This window comes from Pectinophora gossypiella, chromosome 22, assembly GCF_024362695.1.
Source record: "Pectinophora gossypiella chromosome 22, ilPecGoss1.1, whole genome shotgun sequence".
In the NCBI taxonomy this organism is placed as follows: domain Eukaryota; kingdom Metazoa; phylum Arthropoda; class Insecta; order Lepidoptera; family Gelechiidae; genus Pectinophora; species Pectinophora gossypiella.
In genome coordinates this window covers 11,094,702-11,121,258 of record NC_065425.1, presented here as the reverse complement: position 1 = coordinate 11,121,258, position 26,557 = coordinate 11,094,702, and the positions used below count along the sequence as shown (strand labels likewise).

The 26,557-nt window shown below is 38.3% G+C and overlaps 1 protein-coding gene across 2 annotated transcripts in view; it reads right to left on the bottom strand.

Annotated features, from left to right (window-relative positions):
* Positions 1 to 26,557, bottom strand: part of LOC126377023 (ABC transporter G family member 23) — a 129,024-nt gene that overhangs the window by 80,908 nt on the left and 21,559 nt on the right. The window contains exon 1 of one of the 2 annotated variants that reach the window (XM_050024631.1): positions 964 to 1,240. The exons of the other annotated variant lie outside the window; for it this stretch is intronic. Coding sequence (XP_049880588.1) covers positions 964 to 974 — 11 coding nt within the window. The 5' untranslated portion in view covers positions 975 to 1,240. Of the gene's footprint in view, positions 1 to 963; positions 1,241 to 26,557 lie in introns of those variants that run through there. 2 annotated transcript variants of the gene reach the window in all.

The window sequence follows — 26,557 nt, the reverse complement described above, 5'->3', positions numbered from 1 at the left end:
ATGGAGGCAGCGGACGGTGTAAAACGGGACAAACGATAAGGACCATGATGATGTAGAGTCTAGAATAGGATGAATAGAAATATTTAAAATGATCCAAGCGAGTATCATATCGAGCATGACGTAAAAAAAGTCAAACCGTATGTGTTTTATTTGAAAAATGTATTTACAAACGATGGACTCTTAAGTAACACTTCACGATAGAGTTCAAGATATTTATCTTTTGACGCAAATACCAAATTTGGCTACAGGTTTTCCTTTGATGTATGTAATGTCACGCAGTTTCATCTGCGTGTGCAGTCAGGACATATTAGAAGTATTCAAACTAAGCTATTAAATTATTTAATGTAGAGATATATGAAAGCAGGTAGGTAGTTTTGTAGACTAATAGATACCACATAAATGTAATCATAAGGATGTTTTTAGATACCTAATTATCTTTAAAAGGAGGGTTTTTTCGTTCTCATATAGGTACGCCATGTTGAATTTAAGATTACGAAGGTACTTATTAAGTCTTTATAAGTTAATGTAGAGGTCGTCAGTATAAATTCGGCCTTTAAGTACCTATTTCAAGATAATTCATTTTTAAAGATTGAAAACGCGAAAAGTAGATAATTATAATTTATTTTTAAAGAACTTTCGTCATGCTGATATAGGTAACTCTTGTATTTAAGGAGAATTATAAAAAAGTACCTATTTTCGTCCTTAAAGAAGGTTGAAAACATTAAACAGCTCTTTTGTTCTAGTTTTATTGCGGAAAAATATAGAATAAAAACTTGCTGAATAAGTTTTTTAAATAATACGTTTCATACCTAACAATTAACATTGTTTTGTAATCAATATATAATATGCGACTTATTACACCAAATACCAGTAATAAACGACATCGATCAGGAACTCTGCGTATGGCCAATACAATTTATTAATTACAATTCTAATCACGGCTGTGGATCATTAAAAACTTACGTTATAAGCATCTTGGTGGCCTTTAGTCAGCTTCCTAGTGTCATGTACCCACTAACAACACAACACAATAACAAAACACTATAATACGCTCGAAAAACACACCTATGCACTTTTTAATTTGAAAAATAAATATTCGAACTTTCAAAATGGCGCGATTTTGCAATGGCGGCGCGCGAGCGTGCGTTTTGGCGCGCGGATTGTAGCTGACTGGTGAGTCGGCTGCGTTCCGTTTTCGCTTACAATTCTTTTTTTTTACAAGGAGGCCAGTGTCGCTGCGTTCAAAGCGTCTTACTTACTGGCCAGTCCTACTCGATTGTGACGCAAGTGGTTTCGGCAACGCTAGCCCGGGTTTTTTCGTTGCCTCAACAACCTGTACACATATAAAACTGATACTGTTTGTTAATTAATGGCTCACGCAAAAAGGCTTCGTTGGAATTCTAATGGACGATTCCATGATTCAATGTCAACTTAGATCTTAGAATTGTGACGTCAGGGCCAAAGGTTATTCCATGACACTTGCGTAAAGCGTCAAGGCGTCGAATATAAAAAAAAAAATGAACATAAATATATGTAGGTAGGTATATTCGTAAAGACACAAAAAATTACGATGTCCTTTGACCTTCCACATACATACATAAACTCACGCTTATTTCCCACCGGGGTAAGCAGAGACTATAGAACCACCGCCAGCCATAATATTCAGATTTCATTGACAGGTTTGACTTTAAATCATCATCATCAGCCCATTAACGTCCCCACTGCTGGGGCACGGGTCTTCCCTATGGATGGATAGGGTGATCGGGCATTAAACCATCACGCGGGCCCAGTGCGGATTGATGGTTATTAACGACAGCTAATGCAGCCGGGACCAACAGTTTAACGTGCCTTCCGAAGCACGGAGTAGCTCGAGATGAAAACTTTTTTTTTGTGGTCACCCATCCTATGACCGGCCTTGGCGAAAGTTGCTTAACTTCAACAATCGCAGACCGAGCGCGTTTACCGCTGCGCCACCGAGCTCCTCTTTACTTTAAATAAAACTGTCCTTTTCTCACTGACTGACTCCAGCTTGCTTCTCAAACGGGAAGCGCCGGTTCGAATCCCGATACCGGACTTGCGCCAATGAGTTATTATCTTAAGAGCATTTTTCACTAAGACAGTTGGTACGACCGTTATAGACGGCGATCCGACTCTCCACTTATCACGTTGGTCTGACAGAAAGGCCGGTGGGTACTTAGTTCATCTTGCGATGGATGTTACTCTGACTAACCTATACAGGGTGTTAGTGACATCGTAACGAAAACTTTGAAGGATGATTCAGGCCATAATTCTGAGTTGATATCAAGTGGAATTTTCCGTCGCAAAAGTATGGAACGGAAAATAATTTAAATAAGCTCTAAAATTTTCATGACTTCTTCGACAGGAAATTCCACTTTATATCGACTCAGAATCATGGTCTGAATCATCCCCTTCAGTATTCGTTACAGTGTCACTAACACCCATACCTATTTGTATGGCTACTGTATGTACTTGTATGGGGTGTAAGTGACATCGTAACGAATACTGAGAGGGATGATTCAGCTGATTATTCTGAGTTAATATCAAGTGCAATTTTCCATCGCAAAAGTATAGAATAGAAAATAATTTAAAAAAACTAAAAAAAAAATAACATGAATTTTGCGACAGAAATTTCCACTTGATATTAACTCAGAATCATGGTCTGAATCATCCCTCTGAGTATTCGTTACGATGTCACTAACACCCTGTATAGCTGTGAGCTTTTATTATGTTATAGTACGTAAGCCATTTCCAGGGTTGCTCAGGTTGGTTATCCACATCACAACCCACACGATAGAAGACCATCTTTATATTCCTAGAAACAAGGAACTAAACAAATAGGCATCCATTAGCGGCTTTTAATTGGATTTTAAATATAACAGCTTGAAATTACCAAACGGATTAAGATTTAACGAAATTATCACTAAATTAACCCAAAAATATAATTGCATTTTAAGTATATTTTCTGAATCTTTCATTATCTAAATTAAAAACTGCACTACTAGAGGTCAAGGCATGAAGGAAATATATGAAAATCATTTTCAATTGAAGCCAACACGTTTAATATCACGTGACTTGATGTCAATAGGCTAATCTTCCTTTTCTCTCATGTGGTTAGGTCAATGACCGACCTCATCAGGGTTGTCAGGATTACTATTTAGCCGCGATCAATTCCCCATACCGACCCCGCCGGCGCGCGGCGTGGTTGACGATTTTCCTCATTCAGCGCTCATCGTTATCGGCCCACTAGATTTGAATTATTCTTTCTTGACGCCCTGACCCGAGGTTCCCCCCAGCCGGGCACCCTTAGGCCTGATATCTTCAATTTCTAGCCATCTGCCATTTGTCCCAGTTACTACTTACTGATGTAAGTACCTAGTCGTTACATGAGTTATGTCAGGGGTCTTTGACGGCTCAACAGTAACCAGGGTTGATGAGGTTGGTAATGCACCTCACAACCCACACGATAGAAGAAGACTCTAAGTATAGATCCTCTCTCTCTCTCCTTGGCATTTATTTTTCCCATCTGATGGTGGGGTCTGTCTTCTTCATACTTCTCTTCCACTTCGCTCTATCGAACGAAAAGAAAAGACAAAGAAAAGTCCTCAAAAAAAAAAAACTAATCGCTAAGCGATAAGGCCGCCATTTGCCATTTACTTAGTTAAGAGTCTTTTTGTAAGTATTTATTTTTATTTTGGTGCAATATTTTTTTTTGGCCTGACTTATTATATTTTTGCCGAAGATGGCATTAACTACTTGGCCGGACAAATGGGGAGCGCTAAAGGCTCTCACCCGGTACAACGTTTAAGACAACAGGCATGAGGGTGCCCAGTTGGGCGCGAACCTCGGCTCAGGGAGGAAAAATATTTGAAAGAATTAATCGACCCTAGTGGTTCGATAGCGATAAGCGCTGAATGAGAGAAATCGTCGACCACGCCGGCGGGGTCGGTATCGGGGTTCTGAAGTGTTTGGTGTCGCGAGCTGATTGGCTGCCTCTATGGCTAGAGTAATCGGTAATCCTTCGGACGCCGATACTTTTCAGTAGCGTCCCTAAGCGGAGTGTATTCGGAAGATTTGGTGCAATAAAGTGTATTTGTATTGTAAAGTCACTGACTGACTCACTCATCACGAAATCTCATAAACTACAAACGCTAGGTGTCTCAATTTTTTCATGGGTGTTCCTTTTAGGACGCAGTTGCTCACCAAACCGGAATTTTGCAAAATTCGACTCCTAAGATCGTAAAATGCGGTGGCAAAGCTTGTATGAAATTTTCACGTGAACAAAGTTACGGGTAACAGCTAGTATGATATAAGTAAGTGATAATATTATGCCTTTGGGTCCACCGTTATAACTGTTATGTAAAACAAAAACGTTTCTTTTGCTTTGTACTTAGGTACATAATTATGCTGATGCAACTTATCTTAATTGATACGGTATACCTTACTAAAAAGAGAAAATTCAGTTCAACTTATACGTACTTACTTAGCGGCCCCCGTGGTCCAATGGTTGAGTGTCGAGCTCACAATCCGAAGGTCCCGGGTTCGAATCCCGGTGGGGACATATCACAAAAATCACCCTGTGTTCCCTCGTTTGGTTAGGACATTACAGACTGATCACCTGATTGTCCAAATAGTAAGATGATCCGTGCTTCGAAGGCACGTGAGGCCGTTGGTCCCGGTTATTACTTACTGATGTAAGTAAGTAGTCGTTACATGAGCCATGTCAGGGGCCTTTGGCGGCTCAATAATAACTCTGACACCAGGGTTGATGGGGTTGGTAATTCACCTCACAACCCACACGATAGAAGAAGATAGCACAACCGGGACACTTCATACAAAACACCTCGTTTAACACAGACACTACACATTGACGTTATCGTACACGCGCATCTGTGTGTGTGACTAAAGTGAGACCGAGGGGGGTGAGGTAAACCTAGCTCAGCCGCAGGTGGGGAGCGGAGAGTTGCCGTTCTATACGTAGTATTATTTCTTATTCTATAATAATAGGTAGTGAACAACATGACAACTTGGCGCTGGTGTCGATTATACTTAATACTTGATTGAAAAGTATTATAATCGATGAATCAACGTAATTGTACAATTTTCCATATCGATAGTAATAACACCTCCACCAACCCGCATTGGAGCAGCGTGGTGGAGTATGATCCCCCTCCGGTTGATTGAGGGGAGGTCTGTGCCCAGCAGTGGGACGTATATAGGCTGTTTATGTATGTAATTAATTTTAAGCCTAAGAAATTAATCGAGTATTTGCATTTGTATTACACCACATAGTATGGACATCGCGTACTTTAATGATATGGTCAAACTTTATTGTTATCTACATATATAAAATAAAGTTTAGTTACTGATAAGTACTTAAAAATAATAATAATAATAATAGTATAAGTAGGTAGTATATATAATTTCCAAATTCTAAAGTAAGTTTAGTTACATACATACACATACATAAACTCACGCCCGTAATCCCAAATGGGGTGGGCAGAGCCACAAGTAATCAAAGACAACTTGCAGCCACTGTTGATACGAAGTCCTAAGATGGATATGATGAACCTTAAGTTTAGTTATATAAAAAATATTTATATTTTTTTTTAGTTTTAAGTTATTGTTGGAATACTTTTGCGGTGCCCTTACAGGGTGTCGCATGTTTGTACACTATTTACTTATAAGAACTGTAAGCCACCATGTGACATGCAACAAATAAATAAAATAAAATAAATAAACTTCATTTTTAATTCATATTTTCTTCACGTATTAGTATTTAAATAGAGATATTTAAAAATAAAACGAGAGAGTAAAGTCCAACAGTGGCTGCAAGGACGGCGAAACCAGTTCCATCCCACTTGAGGATATTTGGGGTTCCGCGTGATAAAATGTGTAAAACCGTTCAATGAGGGCCATGCCGGGAGCCTTTGGCAGCTCAGCCATGTACCAGTAATCTACAACACGTAACGTCAAGCATAAATCATTTTTTTTGTTAAAATATATATTATTATTATTATTTTATTTACTTATTATTTATTAATATTACACAAATAATAAATATATTTGTTTGTATTTGTTGTTTATTTTGTCTTTTGTTTGTTTTTTTTTTGTCCATTTTTTTGTCATAATTATATTATTTATAATATACAAAATATACAGAACCCAACAAAATATATGATTTATAATTTAGTCGCTTTACTTAAATGTTCTGAGCCAAAAATTACGAGTTATGTGCCTCTTACTTAACCTTCGCAGTTAAGTTAACCGGCACATGACTTTCATATATCAGCTAATATTACTAATAAACAAATAAATAAGTTAGTAGTTTAGTAATTAACCGACTTCAAAAAAGAGGAGGTTCTCAATTCTTCGGGTTCCTTTTTTATGTATTTTTCCTGATGACGCCTGGACCGATTTGAAAAATTCTTTTTTTATTTATCTGTGTGCGTTGTATCTGTCAGTACTATTCGGAGGCGGAGGACAGGAGTCCTAGTATGGCTTTGTAATAGACCACTCTGGGCGCCATCCCACTTGCGTCAGACAGAGTACTGCGAGGCGGAAGGTAAGAGGGAAACCACTGCCCACCAACCAGTCAACTGATCACACACTGACTGACTGATGACTGACAGTGATTGTTGTACCCACTTTAGAACCCTGTCGCACTATCATATTTGACATTTAATGAGACTTAGTTTAATTTGTCAAAAAAGTTAATGTGACATGGTTCCAAAGTGTATACATATTAGTACTCGTGACCGTACACATAACATCATCGCGCCCATATTTTTGCCAGCCATGTTTAATTATCATGAATAGTAGGAGCCCATGGCTATTAACCGACCACAAATCTCGGAAACCACGTCTTATCAAATCATACACACATACACACAAACACACACCCTTGCATACACATCATCTCACATAAATAATACACACATTCATGTTATAATTCACAAAAAAGTAAAATAGCCGAAAAAAAAGCCTGCTGTTTGAAATAGTTGATAATGCATCCATTGTTTTCATTTCACTTTTTGTTTTTCTTTTCACTTTACTTTATTTTTAAGTTTAAAAGTATGTATATGTTGTAACCCTCGGAAGCAGCGTGGTCACTCCCGACACGAGCATATTAAATTGCTTACTGGGAGGTCCATAATGTCGGTATTGTAAAATCTCTCTCTCTATTTAAGAGCTGCGCTCTTGTCGGTGGAGTAACCGCCATTCCTCTCTTCTTCCCGCCAAAACCTTCACCTCCCGATACGACACGACCTGCACCTTCTCTTTTATTTGTTTCATAAATGTTATCCTAGGTCTACCCCTTCCTCTCTTCCCTTCAATAAAAAAAAATATATACAATATAAAATAAAAAAAAATATATAATAAAAAATATATAATATATTGTAAAATACTGGAGAAAAATAAAATGATTTTTATTTCATTTTTTATTATTATTTATCAATCAACTGTGATCCAAGTATCTATTCCAACTCGTAAAGTCGAAGTTTAAAGCCCGAGCTAGGTTTCGAACCTGTGATATTACGATAAAGTAAGTCACGTGTTTTCCCAATGTTTGACAGTTTGACCTGAAGATTTGACAGGTCCGATTTTTACAGAAGCGACTACCTGTCTGACCTTCCAACCCGCGAAGGGAAAACCAGCCCAATACAGGCTAGGTCACACAGTCGTGAAATTATGTAAGTAAATAACAAATAAGTAAAAATATTGTGTTTCCTTAAAATAGTGGGTTTCCTTACGATGTTTTCCTTCACCGCATTTATGATCCAAACATGAATTCGTAAACAAATTCGACAATCATTAGTTTAGGCCTGTGCTGGATCCGAACCTGCGACCTCAAAGTGAGAGGCAAGAAGAAGAGAGGTAGAGATTTTATGAATATTGATAATAAGACAGAATAACCAGGACAATTTATTACCGTGCTTACTGAAGCATGGAGGATACTTTCTATTAAGATAACATACCACTCGATGCACATTCTTCCATTGCAATGCTCGACTTACCTGAAAATATAAAAAGATAAATATTAGTAGGTAGACATTTAACAATATACCTAAGCTTAGCTCACGACACTATCTACATAAAAAAGTTGTTCTCGCTTCCTAGATGTCGCACAAATCTTAAACAACACTATTCGTTGGTTCGGTTGTTTACTACTTACGAATTGTATGCAGATAAAATAGATATCTTCTTCACATCTGTTCCTCGAATCAAAAAGACTGTTTTATCTATAACAGATACTTTTTAATCATTGAAGTTGTTACTTTTTCTAGCTCTAATTTAATATTGTAATTAAGTAGGTACCTAAAGTATTAATGCATGTTGTGTCCACCTGTAAGTGGCGAGGCGCTTAGTTTTTTATATGTATTAACTGCAAACTGTAACCATGTATCAGTGTACTTGCCGTTGGTTGACCAAATAAATAAATAAATAAAATAAAAATACATTAGATGGGGTAGTCAGTGGGTACATCCATCCCAAGAGGAACTGAGTAACAAGAAACAAGAAACATTTATTGAGAAGCTGTGTAGGTACATACATGCAGATGTCAAACATTATGAAATTGTCTCAACAGCATGTCCATGTCGGACGTACAATATTAAAAATAATGTCAGTATTAAGCATCAAGGAATTAAGTAAGTACCTAATAATTAGTCACATTATAAACATTTGTCAATTTTAAATATCATTGTTGTTGAAAATATTCATTCAAGTCATAAAATTCCATATCAACTAGCCAATTTTTTAGACGTTTTTTTTTAAAACCAGGAAGTAGGTTGTTTTTTGAGTATTGCATGGATGTAATTATTCCAAAATAAATAGATTTGAATTTGAATTGCGTGAGTTATTGTAGATTTGTCCAAATATATGTCAGCTGCTACAATCACAAATCAGTACAAAACAAATCACGTGTCCTATCAGAAGGATTAGTACACCCGTCGCCCTTCTACTTCTTATCGTGTGGGTTGTGAGGTGCAACACCAACCTCATCAACCCTGGTGTCAGGGTTATTACTGAGCCGCAAAAGGCCCCTGACATGGCTCATGTAACGATTACTCACTTACATCAGTTACGTAACTTGCCTTCCGAAGCACGGAACACCCTTACCTTACTTTCGGACAATCAGGTGATCAGCCTGTAATGTCCTAACCGAACTAGGGATCACAAAGTGATTTTTGTGATATGTCCCCACCGGGATTCGAACCCGGGGCCTTCGGTTCTTGAGCCCAACGATCAACCACTGGACCACGGAAGCCGTTAGTAATAATAACAACACTCAACACCTACCCAACTCTAAACTTCTAAGATATTTTAAAATTTTCCTGGTTGAATAATGTTTTTATTTACTATTCAGATTAGATTACATTTTTCCGAGTTATGTTTATTTTTACAACACGCTAAACCACAAATATCACGGAGTTTTCATTTTCCTTAAAATTCAAAGTGACACATGTTTATATAGTGTATCATTTTAAGTCATTGAAATGAGCAGTAAAGTAAATATTCTAATATACATCCTCATAATAGTAAGAAATCACACTAGGTTGTTAGTTTGAGCACAACGCGGACATAACGTAAGTTCACGACTATATGAAATTCAAATTCAAATTATTTATTTCAGATTAATACCCATAATTATAAGTACATTATTATTTTATTAGATTAGATTCCATTATTAAAATTAAAATTAAATTATATAAAATCAAATAAAATTAAAATTATCAATATCATATTAAATAAAATAAAATTAATATTAATAATAAAAGTAAAATAAAATACATGAAATAAAATACATTGGGGAAACCAACTCAACTGAACAACTGGATATCAACTGGGGTAATCGGCGGTACGATAAGCTGCAAAAGTCCAATCAGGTTCTTGTAAAGTAATAAATTAACTGGTTGAAATTAAAATCGATCTTTCTAACCTCGACTGATACACCACTATGCTAATGAACGTCACAAAACTAGCTTACGTACAAAGAGAAAATTTATATCGAGACAAATTAATCTGACTCTAGAATAGATTGTTTTAAGTTTACGCGGTTATTATCATAATTAAAACACATAATAACGGGTTCTTACCGCGTTTAAAGTAAGAATATGAGACTCCCGATATTTCGACACTGCATAAATAAGATCACAAGGTTGTTAGGTCTAAGGTTCTAGGATATATTATTTTTTCTAAATGTATTCTTAGACGACGCCCTGACCCGAATTTAGTGCCCAACTGGGTAGGGAACCCTCAGACCTGTTGTCTTAAATTTTGTACCGTGTGATAGCCCAAGTAGTTAATGCCTACAGCACCTAATATGCAATAAGCCACGTCTAAAAAAAATATTCTATGATAATGCTACTCAACAGCCTCCGTGGTCTAGCGGTTAGAGCATTGGGCTCATGATCTGGAGATCACGAGGAAGAGGAGGACATTGTCGAAATCACTTTGAGAGACTGTCCTTTGTTTGGGGACATTACAGCCTTGAATCACCTGATTGAGTGAAAAAGTAAGATGATTCCATGCTTCCGAAGGCACGCTAAGCCGTTAGTCCCGATCTACTAGTCCAAACACCTCCACCAACCCGCAGTGGTTCAGCGTGCAGCAGTACGCTCCATACCCCCTCCGGTTGATTGAGGGGAGGCCTGTGCCCAGCAGTGGGACATGTATATGCTGTTTATATATGTATTTTTTTATTTTTTTATTTTTTATTTATTTATAGGAAAACCAACAGCTACATCAAATAGTATAAACATAAATATAAATCACAAAAGAGCCAATTATAGGTTTCCACAGATAGACTTCGGTATTATGTTGGTCATACAGCAACAATAGATAGCAAAATAAACTAGGTGCCTATACAAACATAGCAAACACATTTCACGAAAAAATCAACCAGTCTCCCACAATGCCCGGGATAGAAATCTGCAAGCAGAAAAATGCCTGCGATCACGTAATTACAACGCATGATACTCCCAACCAACTAATATCTTTTTGCCAATTTCCGCTTCACTGATGGTATACTACAGTTGAAGATATCGATATCAAGTATGATAATACTACTATACGAGGAGCTCGGTGGCGCAGCGGTAAACGCGCTCGGTCTGCGTTTGTTGAAGTTAAGCAACTTTCGCAAAGGCCGGTCATAGGGATGGGTGACCACAAAAAAAAAGTTTTCATCTCGAGCTCCTCCGTGCTTCGGAAGCCGTTGGTCCCGGTTACTACTTACTGATGTAAGTACGTAGTCGTTATATGAGTCATGTCAGGGGCCTTTGGCGGCTCAATAGTAACCCTGACATTAGGGTTGATGATGTTGGTAATTCACCTCACAACCCACACGATAGAAGAAGATTTCAAGCCGGAACGAGCGTGTTAACCATTACACGACCGGATCCATCTCCTGTTCATGCGAAATTGATGGTGCCGGCGTCGGCTAAAGGACGATACATAGATCGAAGAATTTCGCAAGGACAGTAGAAGAACCGCCAGTGGTGTAAAGAAACAATTCTTCTTCTTTGCGAGTCGATGGCGATCGATATTAAATTTTTGCTGACCAATAATTGGCCACGCTTACGGCATTGTCAGTGGCTTTGTGAAGGTCTTTCATAGTGCAGGTGTTAGGGCACTTAAGACAGCACAAAAGGTAAGCCATAGTTTGTGGTGATACTCCACACTCGCACTCATCGCAACCGTCAACCAGATATCCCCACCTGCAGAGATTACCTGTGTCCAGAGCCTATTTAAGGACTTCCATGTCCACCACGCTAGATTGCTTTGAAACGGTATTGTATAGGGACTCCATAGTAAGAAATACAGTGTAAGTGACATCGTAACGAATACTGAGTGGGATGATTCAGACGATGATTCTGAGTTGATATCACCTGGAATTTTCTGTCGCAAAAGTATGGAACTAAAAATAATTTAAAAAGACACAAAAAAAACATGAATTTTCCGACTCAGAAGGTATCAATCATGAAATGAAAATGAAAATGAAAAATGAAAATATTTTTATTTCACTTTACCAAGTAAATTCTAAGTTAGGGTTGATGACTCCTTTTAAGCATAAAAGCCTGTGTTAGGAGCCAACGCTCTTCCGTAGTAAACAAGTGAATATTTGTAAGATTAGGATAAGAGTGAGACATTAAATAATAAAAAAGAAAAAATAAAGAAATAATACAAAGAAAGTGAATCTTAACTTATGTTACAATTTTTAGTGATAGTACGAATATGTGTGTGTTTGTGTGTGTGTGTGTGTGTGTGTGTGTGTGTGTGTGTTAATTATAAGTTAATGTGTTCGTTAGAAACGTAGTGCACTACTGATTAGCTTGCTATATGTTTATACTTATGTGTATAAGTGTAGATAGATGTATGTTATTTATTTTATTTATGTAGTAGTACCCATTACCGTGACCCATTATCAGACTTTAGAATTAAGATTACAACTTTAAGGTTGAGATTCGGATACCTACTAGGGATACCTTCTATCATCCCCCTGAGTATATGTTACGATGTCACTAACACCCTGTAGAAAACAAAACAACTTACTTACATAAGAGAGCACAAACAATGGGTGGGTTATCTAAATGGTTAACACGCTCGTCTCGGCCTGACAAGAGCTGCGGGTTCAAATCCCGTCCGAGTCAGATTTTTTTCGATTTAAGTATTTATTTTTCTTCTACTCTGAACCGGCGTGCGTGTATGAAGAGATTGATGAATATGGAGGAAGCAAGAGAAGTGTGTCAGGATCGAAGCAAATGGAATTCTATAAGTAGTCTCTGCTTACCCCGGTGGGAAATAGGCGTGAGTTTATGTATGTATGTACGTATTTTTCTCTTTACGATCAGTAGATGTCGCAAGTATAGTCTAGACTAAACACAACACAGGCAGCATAGGTGATGCCATACTAATTGTTCACGGCCTGTTGAACGTGAGGGCATCCTATTTGTTACGCTAGCTTTACGGCTAACTTCTACGCCCTTTCTCCTTCAATGAGCGACTTTCCAGGCTATATTCCAAAGCAACACAGATGGCTCTGTACATATTTTTCTTCGTTTAACCTTTTTACATGGATAACAGACAAGAAACATTTATTACACATAGAAAAAAAAAATACAATAAAAATGAAATAAAATTATAATATATATTTAATATATTTATTAAGGAAGAATATCACTCGTTTTGTATCGTTTATTTATATGATACATATATTTTTTTTTGTGACTTATTGTAGATTTGCCGCAGATGGCATTAACTACTTGGCCGGACAAATGGGGAGCGCTGAAGGCTCTCACCCGGTACAACGTTTAAGACAACAGGCCTGAGGGTGGCCATTGGGCGCGAACCTCGGGTCAGGGCGTCGTCTGTGAGGAAAAATATTTGAAAGAATTAATCGACCCTAGTGGGTCGATAGCGATAAGCGCTGAACGAGGGAAATCGACGACCACGCCGGCGGGGTCGGTATCGGGGTCCTGAAGTGTTTGGTGTCGCGAGCTGATTGGCTGCCTCTATGGCTAGAGTAATCGGGTCGTCGGGATCGTATATTACGTCCTTCGGACGCCGATACTTTTCAGTACCGTCCCTAAGCGGGATGTATTCGGAAGCCGCAACTACCAGGGGATTTGGGTGGTGCGGAGCAGAATCGAAAAAACGTTTGGAAGCTAATTTGAGCCATTGGGCAATGGTTGGTAGACCTAGGTCAATGTATGATACATACTACTCGTCCAAACTATATGTAGAAGTACGTAATTGGCCTTCTACTAACTACTTTTATAATCATTTGTAAATGAAACTTTTTAGCTCCCCGAAGATAATAAATGAAATAAAATAAACCATTAAGTATAGACGGCGATACGGCTCACCATCTATCACGTTGGCCTAACGCGGCTCTTGCGATGGTTGTACCCCTGACTCCTGACCACCCCAATTGGGATATAGTCGTGAGCTTATCTTATGTAAATAACCTGGGTTTCTCAAACCAACATTTAAACCATGAATATGTCTCTTAAAAATATGTGACTCCATGATGATTTTATTATGTATTTAAACATTAATTTTTGTTGTATAGTATTCTTGGATCAATGAAGTGACAATGACAAGTTTCCCGGTTCATAGCAAGGTATTTTAATATTCATTTATACCATGGTACGTTTTCATTGTCATACGTTCCGTCAAATTTATTCTGACGTGACTTATTACAGATATAGCATCAGCTACTTGGCCAGATTAATCGTAAAATGTGATCTATAAAATGGCTCTGCTTTAATACTCTATCTTATCGTGTCGATGGCAAACTAAATAGTATCGGCCCAAAACTTGGAAACAAGTATGGCGCTATCTGCAGCGCTCATCAGATCCTCCTGCGTGCAGGTGTTCGGGCACGCAGGACACGATGTAACATGTTCCATCGTTTGGAGAACAGTGCTGCACTTGCACTGTAAGTCCGAGCCATCCAAGAAACCTGAACAAATTGTCCTTATTTCGGCCCACTTGAGTCCAGACTTCCAGGTAAGCCAAGGCAAACCAAGACCTGGCGGAGGTCTCTCGGACGGCGAAACAAAAGGTTTTGGGGGGTGTACCCATTCCTGCCATAATATACTTTAATACTTCCATACATGAACATAAGACAAACAGCCTACATACGTCCCACTGTTGGGCATAGGCCTCCCCTCAATCAACCGCAAGGGGTAACTTACTACTATGCTTGTTCCATGTACGGTCACGAGCATTATGTATACCTACTATGGTACCATGTCACATTAACTTTTTTGACAAATTGAACTGTAAGTCCCACTAAATGTCAAATATGTTAGTGCGACAGAGTCCTAAAGTGGGTACATTATATTGCTCATGACTGTACCTTACTTACGGTCTTTAGGAAACTAGGTAGCCAAGAAAGTACCCTTTTCTATAAAAAAAACTTATGGGTACTTCAGCTGTTTAACCCGGGAATGTTGTAAACACCTACAAAAGGATTGTATCGCTTCTGATACGATGGATCGTTATAATATGGAATTACCCGTATGGTGTTACCATACGGTTAATAAAAAAACGAAAGAAAGATAGATACTATATTATGACTATTTGGCTCTGCCCACCCCTTAAAGGACTACAGGTATGATTTTGTGTTTGTATGTATAAATAATTACACAAATATCGGTATACTGATGAGTAGCCAGCTAGTAGGTATTTATTAAAACACAACGTTATAAATTAACATCAACGTCTGTATAAACTGACGGAGATGACGGATGACAATGGAAACGAACTCGCCAGGTCACAGAAAGGTGAGGGTCGCGATTATACTTCGCAACAACACGCGTTGACGGAGTTTTTCTTAAAACAATCATGGTGAGCAGGAAGGACTTTAACTTGTACATTATTTATTCTCAAGTGCGAAATACAATATTGGGAAGGATGTACTTGTTCCGTTAATAGTGGTCACGGTCACACACACACATACACACACGCACACACACATAAAGTCACTCTTACGTTTTCCCAAAATTAAAAAATATTTATTCTTCAAAATTGGCTTACATAGTGAGCGCTTTTTGAACGTCAAAAATTAAATTACATATTATGTCTTCTTCTATCGTGTGGGTTGTGAGGTGGAGTACAAACCTCATCCAGGTTGATAAGAAGAAGATTAAAATATAATAAATTACTTATTGTACTGAACGTGTGCTGCCTAACGCGCAGGTGCGAGGGAGATAGACTCTTAGTGACTTACTTACGGCTTGTGTGGTTGCTGGGGGGAGGAGGCGAAGCAATTCGTTAAGGACGTGGGCCGTCGCCTAAGAGAGCAGGGCTTTGACCCCCGCTCCGGGTCTTACTTGGCTCAGAGGTTGTCCGTGGCAATCCAGCGCGGTAACGCTGCTAGTGTCATGGGCACTTTTGGACCAAGTTTGACACGGAGTGGGTTCTAGGTTAAGTAATTTTAAGTTAGGTTATTTGACAACTTTTTTGTAATACTTATAAATCAAATCTTACGGCCATATAGACTAAAGTAAGACCCAGAGGGGGTAAAGTCGGCGCTCGATACGAATTGGTGGGAAAGTTCCGTATTATTATTCTGAAATCGAAAATCAGAATCATTTATGCAACGTAATTATCATGGATAAACTTGTTGTAGGTCAATGTATTTTTTTTTATTTACATCATATAACAAGAAACTGCAACAGCAAAACATCTTTTAAATCAATGTAGGTATAAATCATAAGTTATTTAATAACTAGAGGAACATTAAATATGTTGCGCTGGGAGGTGAGTATGGTATCCCGGCGTGCCGGCAGAGTAGGGGAGTGATTGGTGATAACGATGATAAATTAGAAGCAAGCAGGAATATATACAGTTTAATAAACACTTCACAAAAGAATCAAGAATTAGAGGGCACGGCCCTAAACAGTATAATATACTTGTTGTTTTTATGAAGGTCGGGGGTGCAGTGAGTCAAAAGAGTGTAAAATGAAAGGAAATGCGGAATGGAATGAGAATTTCGTAATTTTAGAACGAAAGGCCAGTATGTGCAGAGTTTGTACTCTGCTACAACTTTATTCTATGCTACAGTTTTACCAAGATTATTAATCCAACTCTTCGTTCGTATTTTCCGCTTTCGTGCGCACTCTCTCTGGATTGTGTAAGTCCGAATTATATCTGATTGTTATTTACATTATAAAATACTACAAGTTAATTGAAAACTGACGCCTGTAATGCTTATTAGGGTGAACAGAGCCACAAACTATCTGAAGACAACTTGATGATGTTTAAAAAGTGTCCATCGAATATGACGAACTTGTACCCTGTTAAATGTAACATGATTAGAATAAAAGCAGGAAAGAATATTAAAGAGATTCATTATCGCTTGAGTGATGAGAGATATCTCTTTTACACTAACGGTATACAGCTAAGTACGAGAGAGACGACAGGTATCACAATCATACATCATCATCAGGCTTCATACAAATTTTACAGATGATGCATACGGTGTCTAGGAGGCACTTTTTTCATGACTCCTGTATAGTCATGAAAAAAAGTTAGTGACATCGTACCGAATACTGAGGGGGATAATTCAGACCATGATTCTGAGTTAATATCAAGTAGAATTTTCCGTCGCAAAATTCATGTTTTTTTTTAAATTATGTTCAATTCTACAAGTATTACAAAAAAGTCGTCAAATAACCTAACTTAAAATTACTTAAACTAGAACCCACTCCGTGTCAAACTTGGCCCAAAAGTGCCCATGACACTAGCAGCGTTACCGCGCTGGATTGCCACGGACAACCTCTGAGCCAAGTAAGACCCGGAGCGGGGGTCAAAGCCCTGCTCTCTAAGGCGACGGCCCACGTCCTTAACGAATTGCTTCGCCTTCTCCCCTAGCAACCACACGTACGGTCACGAGCATTAATATGTATACACTTTGGTACCATGTCACATTACCTTTTTTGACAAATTGAACTGTAAGACTCACTAAATGTCAAATATGTTAGTGCGACAGAGTCCTAAAGTGGGTACATTATATAGCATTATATGACTGTACTCAATGTTCAATTCTATACTTTTGCGACGGAAAATTCCGCTTGATATTAACTCAGAATTATGGTCTCAATCACCCCTTTTACCCGTGGTCCCACCAACATGTCCTGGTGGGTCCACGGGTATTTTTTTACCCACTGTCCTACCGTTCTAAACATTGATCGCGGGTCTACGGGTAATTTATTTTACCTCTGGGCCCACCAACTTGTCCCCCTGAATTACATCCCTCAAAGTTATCGTTACAATGTCACTAACATCCTGTGTTTTTGAATAGTTATGCACCCGAGTAATGAGTAAATGCGTAATTGTCACGTTAAATCTGTACAACGAAATCTATATTATATTTTTTCGGTGAACATAGCCGCGGCTCAACTCTCCCGTATTTAATTATATTTCCTTATTCTACTAACCTAGTATATAAGTTTTGTTATTAACACATTATGAGTCCTAGTAACTTGAATAAAGAATTTAATTATTTATTATTATAGCCTGAAAAATTCCTCATTCGCTTGCTTGATATCCCTCCGTAGCAAGTCGGTCCTTTATGATGATGTAAATATGACAGGCACAGTGTAAAAAGGACCTAACAGAGCATCGTATTCCCTTGACTTATACACTCAGAGCATAAATATTACAAGTAGCCGAAGTAACCCCAATACTTACTTAAATTACAATTACCTACAATGGTATTTCGGCAGTTATCTCGAAGCAATGTCAACTGGTAAAATTTATGAGATCGGTAATGTATTTTGCCTTGAAGTGTCATGGCAATCAATCGATGGCAATCATCATTATCATAGCTTCTGTATATCGCCATATAATAACTTACATCGTGTGAGGTGGATTACCAACCTGACAGGGTTATTATTGAGCCGCCAAAGGCCCCTGACATGGTTCATGTAACGACTACTAAGTTAGTAGTCGTAACTTAGTAGTCGTAAGTTAGTAGTACTAACTTACATCAGTAAGTAAGTAGTAACCGGGACCAACGGCTTAACGTGCCTTCCGAACCACGGATCATCTTACTTTTTTTTGGACAATCAGGAGATCAGCCTGTAATGTCCTAACAAAACTAGGGATCACAAAGTGATTTTTGTGATTTGTCCCCACCGGGATTCGAACGGGACCTCCGGTTCGTGAGCACATTGTTTGACCACTTGACCACGGAGGCCGCTATAATATAGTTATAATTATAAGGTAACGGCCTCCGTGGTCCAGTGGTTGAGCGTTGGGCTCACGATCCGGAGGTCCCGGGTTCGATTCCCAGTGGGGACATATCACAAAAATTACTTTGTGGTCCCTAGTTTGGTTAGGACGTTACAGGCTGATCACCTGATTGTCCGAAAGTAAGACGATCCGTGCTTCGGAAGGCACGTTAAGCCGTTGGTCCCGGTTACTACTTACTGATATAAGTACGTAGTCGTTATATGAGTCATGTCAGGGGCCTTTGGCGGCTCAATAGTAACCCTGACACCAGGGTTGATGAGGTTGGTAATTCACCTCACAACCCACACGATAGAAGAAGAAGATTATAAGGTAATGTTTAAACATTTTATTTTTACAAAATAAAGATGCGATTTTTATCTGTGTATCTCCGGCGGCTTTGATTGAGTTTCGTGTGACGGAAGTCACATTTCACAAAATAAACAACTATCTGTCAGGTTTCAAGCTACACTGGGCTTTTTGGCGGGAACGCAAACGGGACGGTTGCGTTCTTCATTGAATAATCTAAATAATCGCATTAAGTTAGTCAGAAAACATTCGCGATAGTGTTATTATATCGGAATATTCAATAAACAAAGTGTACTATCTATTTTGAAGTTAATTCGTTAGGGGTTCAGAGTTGGAGTCTGCTCCGAGGGTGGGGGCTTAGGTTTCATCATTCATCGTCATGACCTGTCATCATTTTATAATTCATCATCAAGAAAAAAAATACACAAGACATGGCTGTATGGGCATAGTTCCCTTTGCCTTGCCCTTCGGGGAAATCCAAAACAAAAACAAAAATCAAGCTACACTGTTTGACAGTTTCTTTGTTTATTGAAATGTGACGTCACTGGGGCTTTTTGGCGGGAGGCGGGAACGGGACAGTTGCTTTCTTCATTGAATAATCTAAATAATTAATACGAAGTGGTGTTTTGTGGTTAATGATCGCATTAAGTTAGTCGGAAGACATTCGCGAGTGTTATTATATTGGAGTATTCAATAAACAAAGTGTATCTGCCTATTTTCGCTTCGTGTCAGGAAGCCGCTTCATAACTCAAAAGTTTATGCGGACTTTTGAGTTAATTCGTTTGGGGTTCGGAGTAGGAGTCTACTCCGAGGGTGGGGGCTTAGGTTTCATCATCATCACCTTTCATCATTTCATTAATCATCAAGAAAAAAATACGTCAGACATGGCTGTATGGGCATAGTTCCCTTTGCCTTACCCTTCGGGGAAAACCAAACCAAAAAAAAAAAAAAGTGACGTCACTGGGCAAAATGTCACGTGACCAACCGTTTTCGCGCGAAATTTGAAATTAAAGAAGAAAAATATGTTTTCGAGAAAATAAAAACTTTAAGAGGTGTGAAATAAGCGTTTGTATACTTATTCAAAACCTGTCAAGTAGCCAAAAGCCATACCAATGGCTTCCATATCCGCCTCTGCAACACAGTTGAGAACTTCACCCGTAGGTCTGGGTCCGAACTCAGCCACCATCTCACTCCTACTACCATGATCCGTGTTACTATTATTTATTTAACATAACATACACAGCCTATATACGTCCCACTGTTGGGCACAGGCCTCCCCTCAATCAACCGGAGGGGGAGCAGCGTGGTGGAGTATGCTCCATACCCCCTCCGGTTGATTATTTATTTACCTAATAATATTTCATAATTACATCAACAACAACCTTGGTGAAACTGATGCAAGACAAATGAAATTCAAGCGTTCTAACGAGTCATAAATAGTGTTATTATTTTAATCTGATGGTGTTTTATCAACTGTCAGTTGCATAAGCACCTTTGTGCAACGTTTACCCGACTATTAGAGGATAAAGAGGGTGCTGTTGTGACACAGAATTTGTTTAACATGCTTTTATACTCTTTTATGAACAGCCTCGGTCGTGTAATGTTTAAGGCATTGCGATACGCCCGAAAATCACTTTGTGGGACTGTCCTTTGTTTAAGCTAGGACATTGCAGGGTGAATCAACCGGCTGTCCGAAAAAGTAAAGACGACACTTCATATAAGTATTAAGAACACTTTGCGAGTGAGGAGGCGGTCAATCAAGACCTCTCGACCTCCCCCGGTGAGGTCAACCAGTCCACAGTTTGGGTCCTTAGAGCTCTTGTATCATTGTACATATGTGTATATACCATGTACAGTACAGTCATGAGCAATATAATGTACCCACTTTGATACTCTGTCGCACTAACATATTTGACATTTAGTGAGACTTACAGTTCAATTTGTCAAAAAAGTTAATGTGACGTGGTACCAAAGTGTATACATATTAATGCTCGTGACCGTACATGATATAAACTCACGCCAAGGAAGAGACTATGGAGTTTCAGTAGTCATTAGCCTCGATCCTGATACACTTCCCTTCGTTGCTCCACATTCATCAATCGTTTCGTACACACACGTGTTTACCGCACACGTGCATCTGTGTGTGTGACGTCTGACGCCATACGATTCAAGTCTAAACTATGTTCGGGGGGGAAACCTAGCTCAGATGCTGGTGGGGAGCGGAGAGTTGCCGTTCTATCCGCAGTATTATTCCTTATTCTATGCTATGATGCAAGTCACAATCAGAAGATGTAATAAAACATAGAACGTAAAAAGTAAAATAAACTTTTTGCCGTTTTTCTTTAACGTAAATTATTATTGTTTACAACTCTACACGTTTTATACATTAACTTTTGCAATTATTTCCTAGGCGGCCGTGATCTCGCCATGTTTTTCTATGTGGCAGACTTTATAATTGCTTTTTGTATAATTTACTATCATTTTGCAGTTTTATTTGCCTGCAATCTATATTGTTTTGTGGAATTTTACATAACATTGTGTTAATTTACTTGTGTTTCGAAACGTTGATGTACCTATTTATCATTATACATACATACATACACTCATGCCTATCTAGCTATGGACGCGGCCAATCAGCTCGCGACACCAAACACTTCAGGATCCCGAAACCGAACCCGCCGGCGCGGCGCGGCGTGGTTGACGATTTCCCTCAATCAGCACTTATCGCTATCGACCCACTAGGGTCGATTAATTCTTTCAAATATTTTTCTTGTCAGACGACGTCCTGAGCCGAGTCAAGAGCCATTATTATACGTGAATAAAAATATTGGTAGGTATATTAAGTATCTTTCTTCTTCTTTCGTGTCGATGACAAGTTTAGTCAGATAACATAATTTATCAATCCAAAATGCTGCTACGGCAATAGCACGGGCGGAAGCGCTCATCAAATCCTCCCTTTACAAAGCACTTTGTGAGAATTAGGTAGTTTTTTAGGTCAAAGATAAATTATGAATTCTGATTAATAAATAAACACAGATCTAAAGGTGGCAAAAAATGTTTTCTTTTTTCTATTCAACTTATTTATGAATTTTAATTAAGAAAAATGTAATAATAAGTGCGACATTTTATCACGTTTTTCTATGACGTCACAGGTTGCTTTTTCATACAGTTCCATAGTGTTTTCACGTTTAGTAAAAAATAACTGATTTAACCGAGAAGGACTTACGATGATCAAATTGGAGATGTCCTTAGAAAAGGTTCAATACGATCTACTCTGAACCGGCGTGCGTGTATGAAGCGATTGATGAATGTGGAGGAAGCAAGAGAAGTGTGTCAGGATCGAAGCAAATGGAATTCTATAGTCTCTGCTTACCCCGGTGGGAAATAGGCGTGAGTTTATAGTAGAAACTACCTTATTGTGAGATTGATATATAAATAGGTAAGTACATAAGTTTACGACTATAGTATAGACTAAGTATGTAGTCGTTATATGATACATGTCAGGGGCCTGACTCAGGGTTGATGAAGTTGGTCATTGAGCTCACAATCCACACGGGAGAAGAAGACGATTATAGTCCCAAATCCCAATTCCACAAGTACGGTCAAGATTACTAATATATATACACTTTGAAACCATGTCACATTAACTTTTTTGACAAATTAAACCGTAAGTCTCATTAAATGTCAAATATGTTAGTGCGACAGAGTTCTAAAGTGGGTACACGATATTGCTCATGACTGTACCTATATTAGATACCCACGCTTCACCGTTTTTGTCAGATTTACCACTTGTTAAAAATTGATATGAAGAAGGACTGCAGACTGCTATAATGAAATATAATATCTGTTACATGTACGTAACAAAATTAAAAAGAAAACAAAGTACTTAGAACAATAAATATAATCTAAAAGCTGCAATCAACAATAAAACTTATTAGAAAAAGTACTATTAACGCCATCTATTGTGTGACGGCGGCAACGCGTAACTAATTACCTCACGTGCACGACGTAAGTAGTTTATCGTGTCGTTCACGAGATGGCAGTAAAACGTGTTCTATTATGTAAGCGGTAGTAAACAATCTTGTCACGAGATGTCGCTAGTGATAAGGAAAAGAATTCTATGACTTTATAGTTTTTATTAAGTACACAGTTTAGTGGCTTTAATTATTTCCAAAGAAATAACTAAATGGGTGAATATCAAAATGTGTCAAATTTGGTGGCGAACTGTCATATAATTTTTTCGTGAAAAATTGGGGAAATTGGGAAATTGAAAAATTCCTTTTTCATGTCGGAACCGAGGATCCTTTTGGATCTTTTTCATGTCGGAACCCAATTTTTCACGAAAAATAATATGAAATTTCGCCACCAAACTTGAAATTTTTAGATTCACCCAAATACATTTAACATTGTATACCTAACACGATACGTGTCATCATATCCATCTAAGAATACATATTTGAATTAGGGGTTCCCGGAAGTCTTGCTAATGACATTTATGATTAAAATTGTAGGTATCTCTGCCCTATCCATTAGGGATTAAAGGCGTGAATTTGCATGTATGCAATTAAATGTTTATAATTTAACCCACTGATCTGTATTAATTACAAAACTTTTAAGATGATTTCGTCATTTTATTCCAAAATCGTAATCTGAGTTTCGATACAAAAATATCCTTATTAAATATGTAAGGAAGAGTTTTACGACATTCACTTAAACAGACCAAGGTGTACAGCTTTCTAAAGCATGTTTTAAAACAAACTTACACCGAATTACGCTCGTTGTTGCAAATGGGTTGGACAGAGCCTGACATTTTTATTTACATAACATAAACACAAACAGCCTATATACGTCCCACTGCTGGGCACAGGCCTCCCCTCAATCAACCGGAGGGGGTATGGAGCACATTCCACCACGCTGCTCCACTGCGGGTTGGTGGAGGTGTTTTTACGGCTAATAGCCGGGACCAACGGCTTAACGTGCCCTCCGAAGCACGGTTTCTTTCATTTTTATTTATTTGTACACAATGAAACAGGTACAAGGCGTCTATCTTCCACCAACGTAGTTGAGGTCTACCTCGACGTCGACGTCCTTGTGGGGACCAATCAGATGTAATTTTGGCCCACTTTTCCGGATGCAGACATGTCCCTTCCTTTCCCACTTCAGTTTAACGGATTTTTCACCAACACCTGTTAGTTGAGTTCTGGAGCGCAGTGCTGTGTTTCTAACGCGATCTATCAGTTTAACAACTGTCATGCTGCGCTCTATAGCTCGCTGGCAAACCTTGACTTTGGACTTTTGATGTTTGGTCAGGGACCATGTTTGCGCACAGGTGAAGATAGGCAATATGCACATTAGTTAATGAGTCTGTGCTTGATACATATGGGGAGGAAAATGTACATAACATAACTTAAAACATAAATTAAACAGCTTCGCATTCAGCATTCGATTGGAGTTCGGAGTAGGAGTCTGCTCCGAGGGTGGGGGCTAAGGTTTCATCATTCATCGCTATCACCATTCATCATTTCATTAATCATCAATTATCATCATGAAAAGAAACACAGAAGATTTGGTTGTATGGACATAGTTCCCTCGCCTTGCCCTTTGGGAAAACAAAAAAACTAAAAAATAAAAATGAGCAAATCACGTGCCTTCTCCAAACAGATAACACAGCCATAATACTTTACGCAATGACGTATTAGATTATAAAAAAATATCTTCAACAAGTTTATCTATGATAATTAATCTTAGGTCACATGGTCCAAACGGCTGGTCCGATCGATCGAACCATGTTTTTTTTTCTTTATTTCGTCTGTTTTGAGTTTCGAATAGTTATTTAACTATTTTTTTTTATATTTTTTGTATTTCACGCGGATATTATAATAATTAAAACACATAATACCGGGTTCTTACTTATCTATCCTTGTTTTTAATTTACTGATGTAAGTGAGTAATCGTTACATGAGCATGTGAGCCCTGACACCAGGGTTGATGAGGCTGGTATTTCACCTCACAACCCACACGATAAGAAGAAGAAGACCTGAGATGGATGTAATTACCCTTATGCTGGCAGCCTATAGCCCCGGGTATGGGCATAATATAACATAAAAAACATTTTATTGCACGCAGGAAATACAAAATACAGAAATAAAAAGAAAAAAAAATGTACAATAGGCGGCCTTATTGCTAAGTAGCAATCTTTTTCAGGCAACCTTTGGGGGAACTAAGATTGCAAGAGGGACACATTTATTTTTAGCTATTTTTACAGATCACTCTTGCTAATAAAAGAAATAAAAAATAATAATGGAATTAAAAAATGTGCTAAATAGGTAAACAAGCGAGTGCGTATGTGTGTAAATAAGCGCTAATGGAATTCCATATTCTCTGTCTACCCCGGTGGGAAAGAGGCGTGAGTTTATGTATGTATGTGTACAGTTATCTACCAAACCCGAAATCAGGTTACAAGGTCGAAATTCCCGTGCACGTTTTCGGCCATGTGGGTTACGAGCGGGCGCGGCCGGCAGCGCACGCGCACTGGAAAGTGGCTCTTGCGTCAGCAGGTCAGTGGAGGCATTGCATCAGAGGTTATGCGAGAGATGTTTGAAGAGGCTGTGGCTTCATATTTATCAGTCTATGATTATCGCTCTGAGAGCAATTTAACTTTTAACATAGCATCACACATATCTCCGAAGGGGTAGGCAGTTTTTTTTTTGACGTGACTTATTGTAGATTTGCCGCAGATGGCATTAACTACATGGCCGGACCAAAGGTACCCCTTGAGCAGCCCTTTGGCAGAGGTGAATATTACCTTTATTATATACAACCATTCTCCGTCAGCTTTGTTTAACATAACATAAATAGCCTATCTATATACGTCCCACTGACAGGAGCAAGACCCGGGGCCTGTTTCATAAAACTTACAATTGTAAATTACAACGACAATTTGGTGTTCATTACGTAGCTAATATGAAAATGCAAAATATTCGTGATCACACACTCCGCAATGTACATCAAATTGTCATTGTAATTTACAATTGTAAGTTTTATTAAACAGGCCCCCGGTGGTGTAATGGTTAAAACACTCGTCCCGGCTTGACAAGAGCAGCGGGTTCAAGTCCCGTCCGAGTCAGATTTTTTTTAATTATTTTTTCTTTGTGATTTTTCCTAAGCACGGGTCAGTGCTATAAAAACAAAAATTATTACCTATATGACCCAAATATGAATTCAAACTCATTAAGTCGAATTCAGTGGTCATCGTATCAAAAGTGGCTTTGCCCACCCCTGATGGTATTAATGGCGTGAATTATGCATATACTTATGTATAATGAATGCTCTACAAGAATGAACCAAATATCAGTCATTTCACTTTTATTAAAACAGGTTTTCTTAATACGTTAAAAATATTCCATCAACGCTCCATACAAAAGACATCAACGCGCACGACCTTATTAATATAAATTAAATTATTATTAATTTAGTTCAATATTTT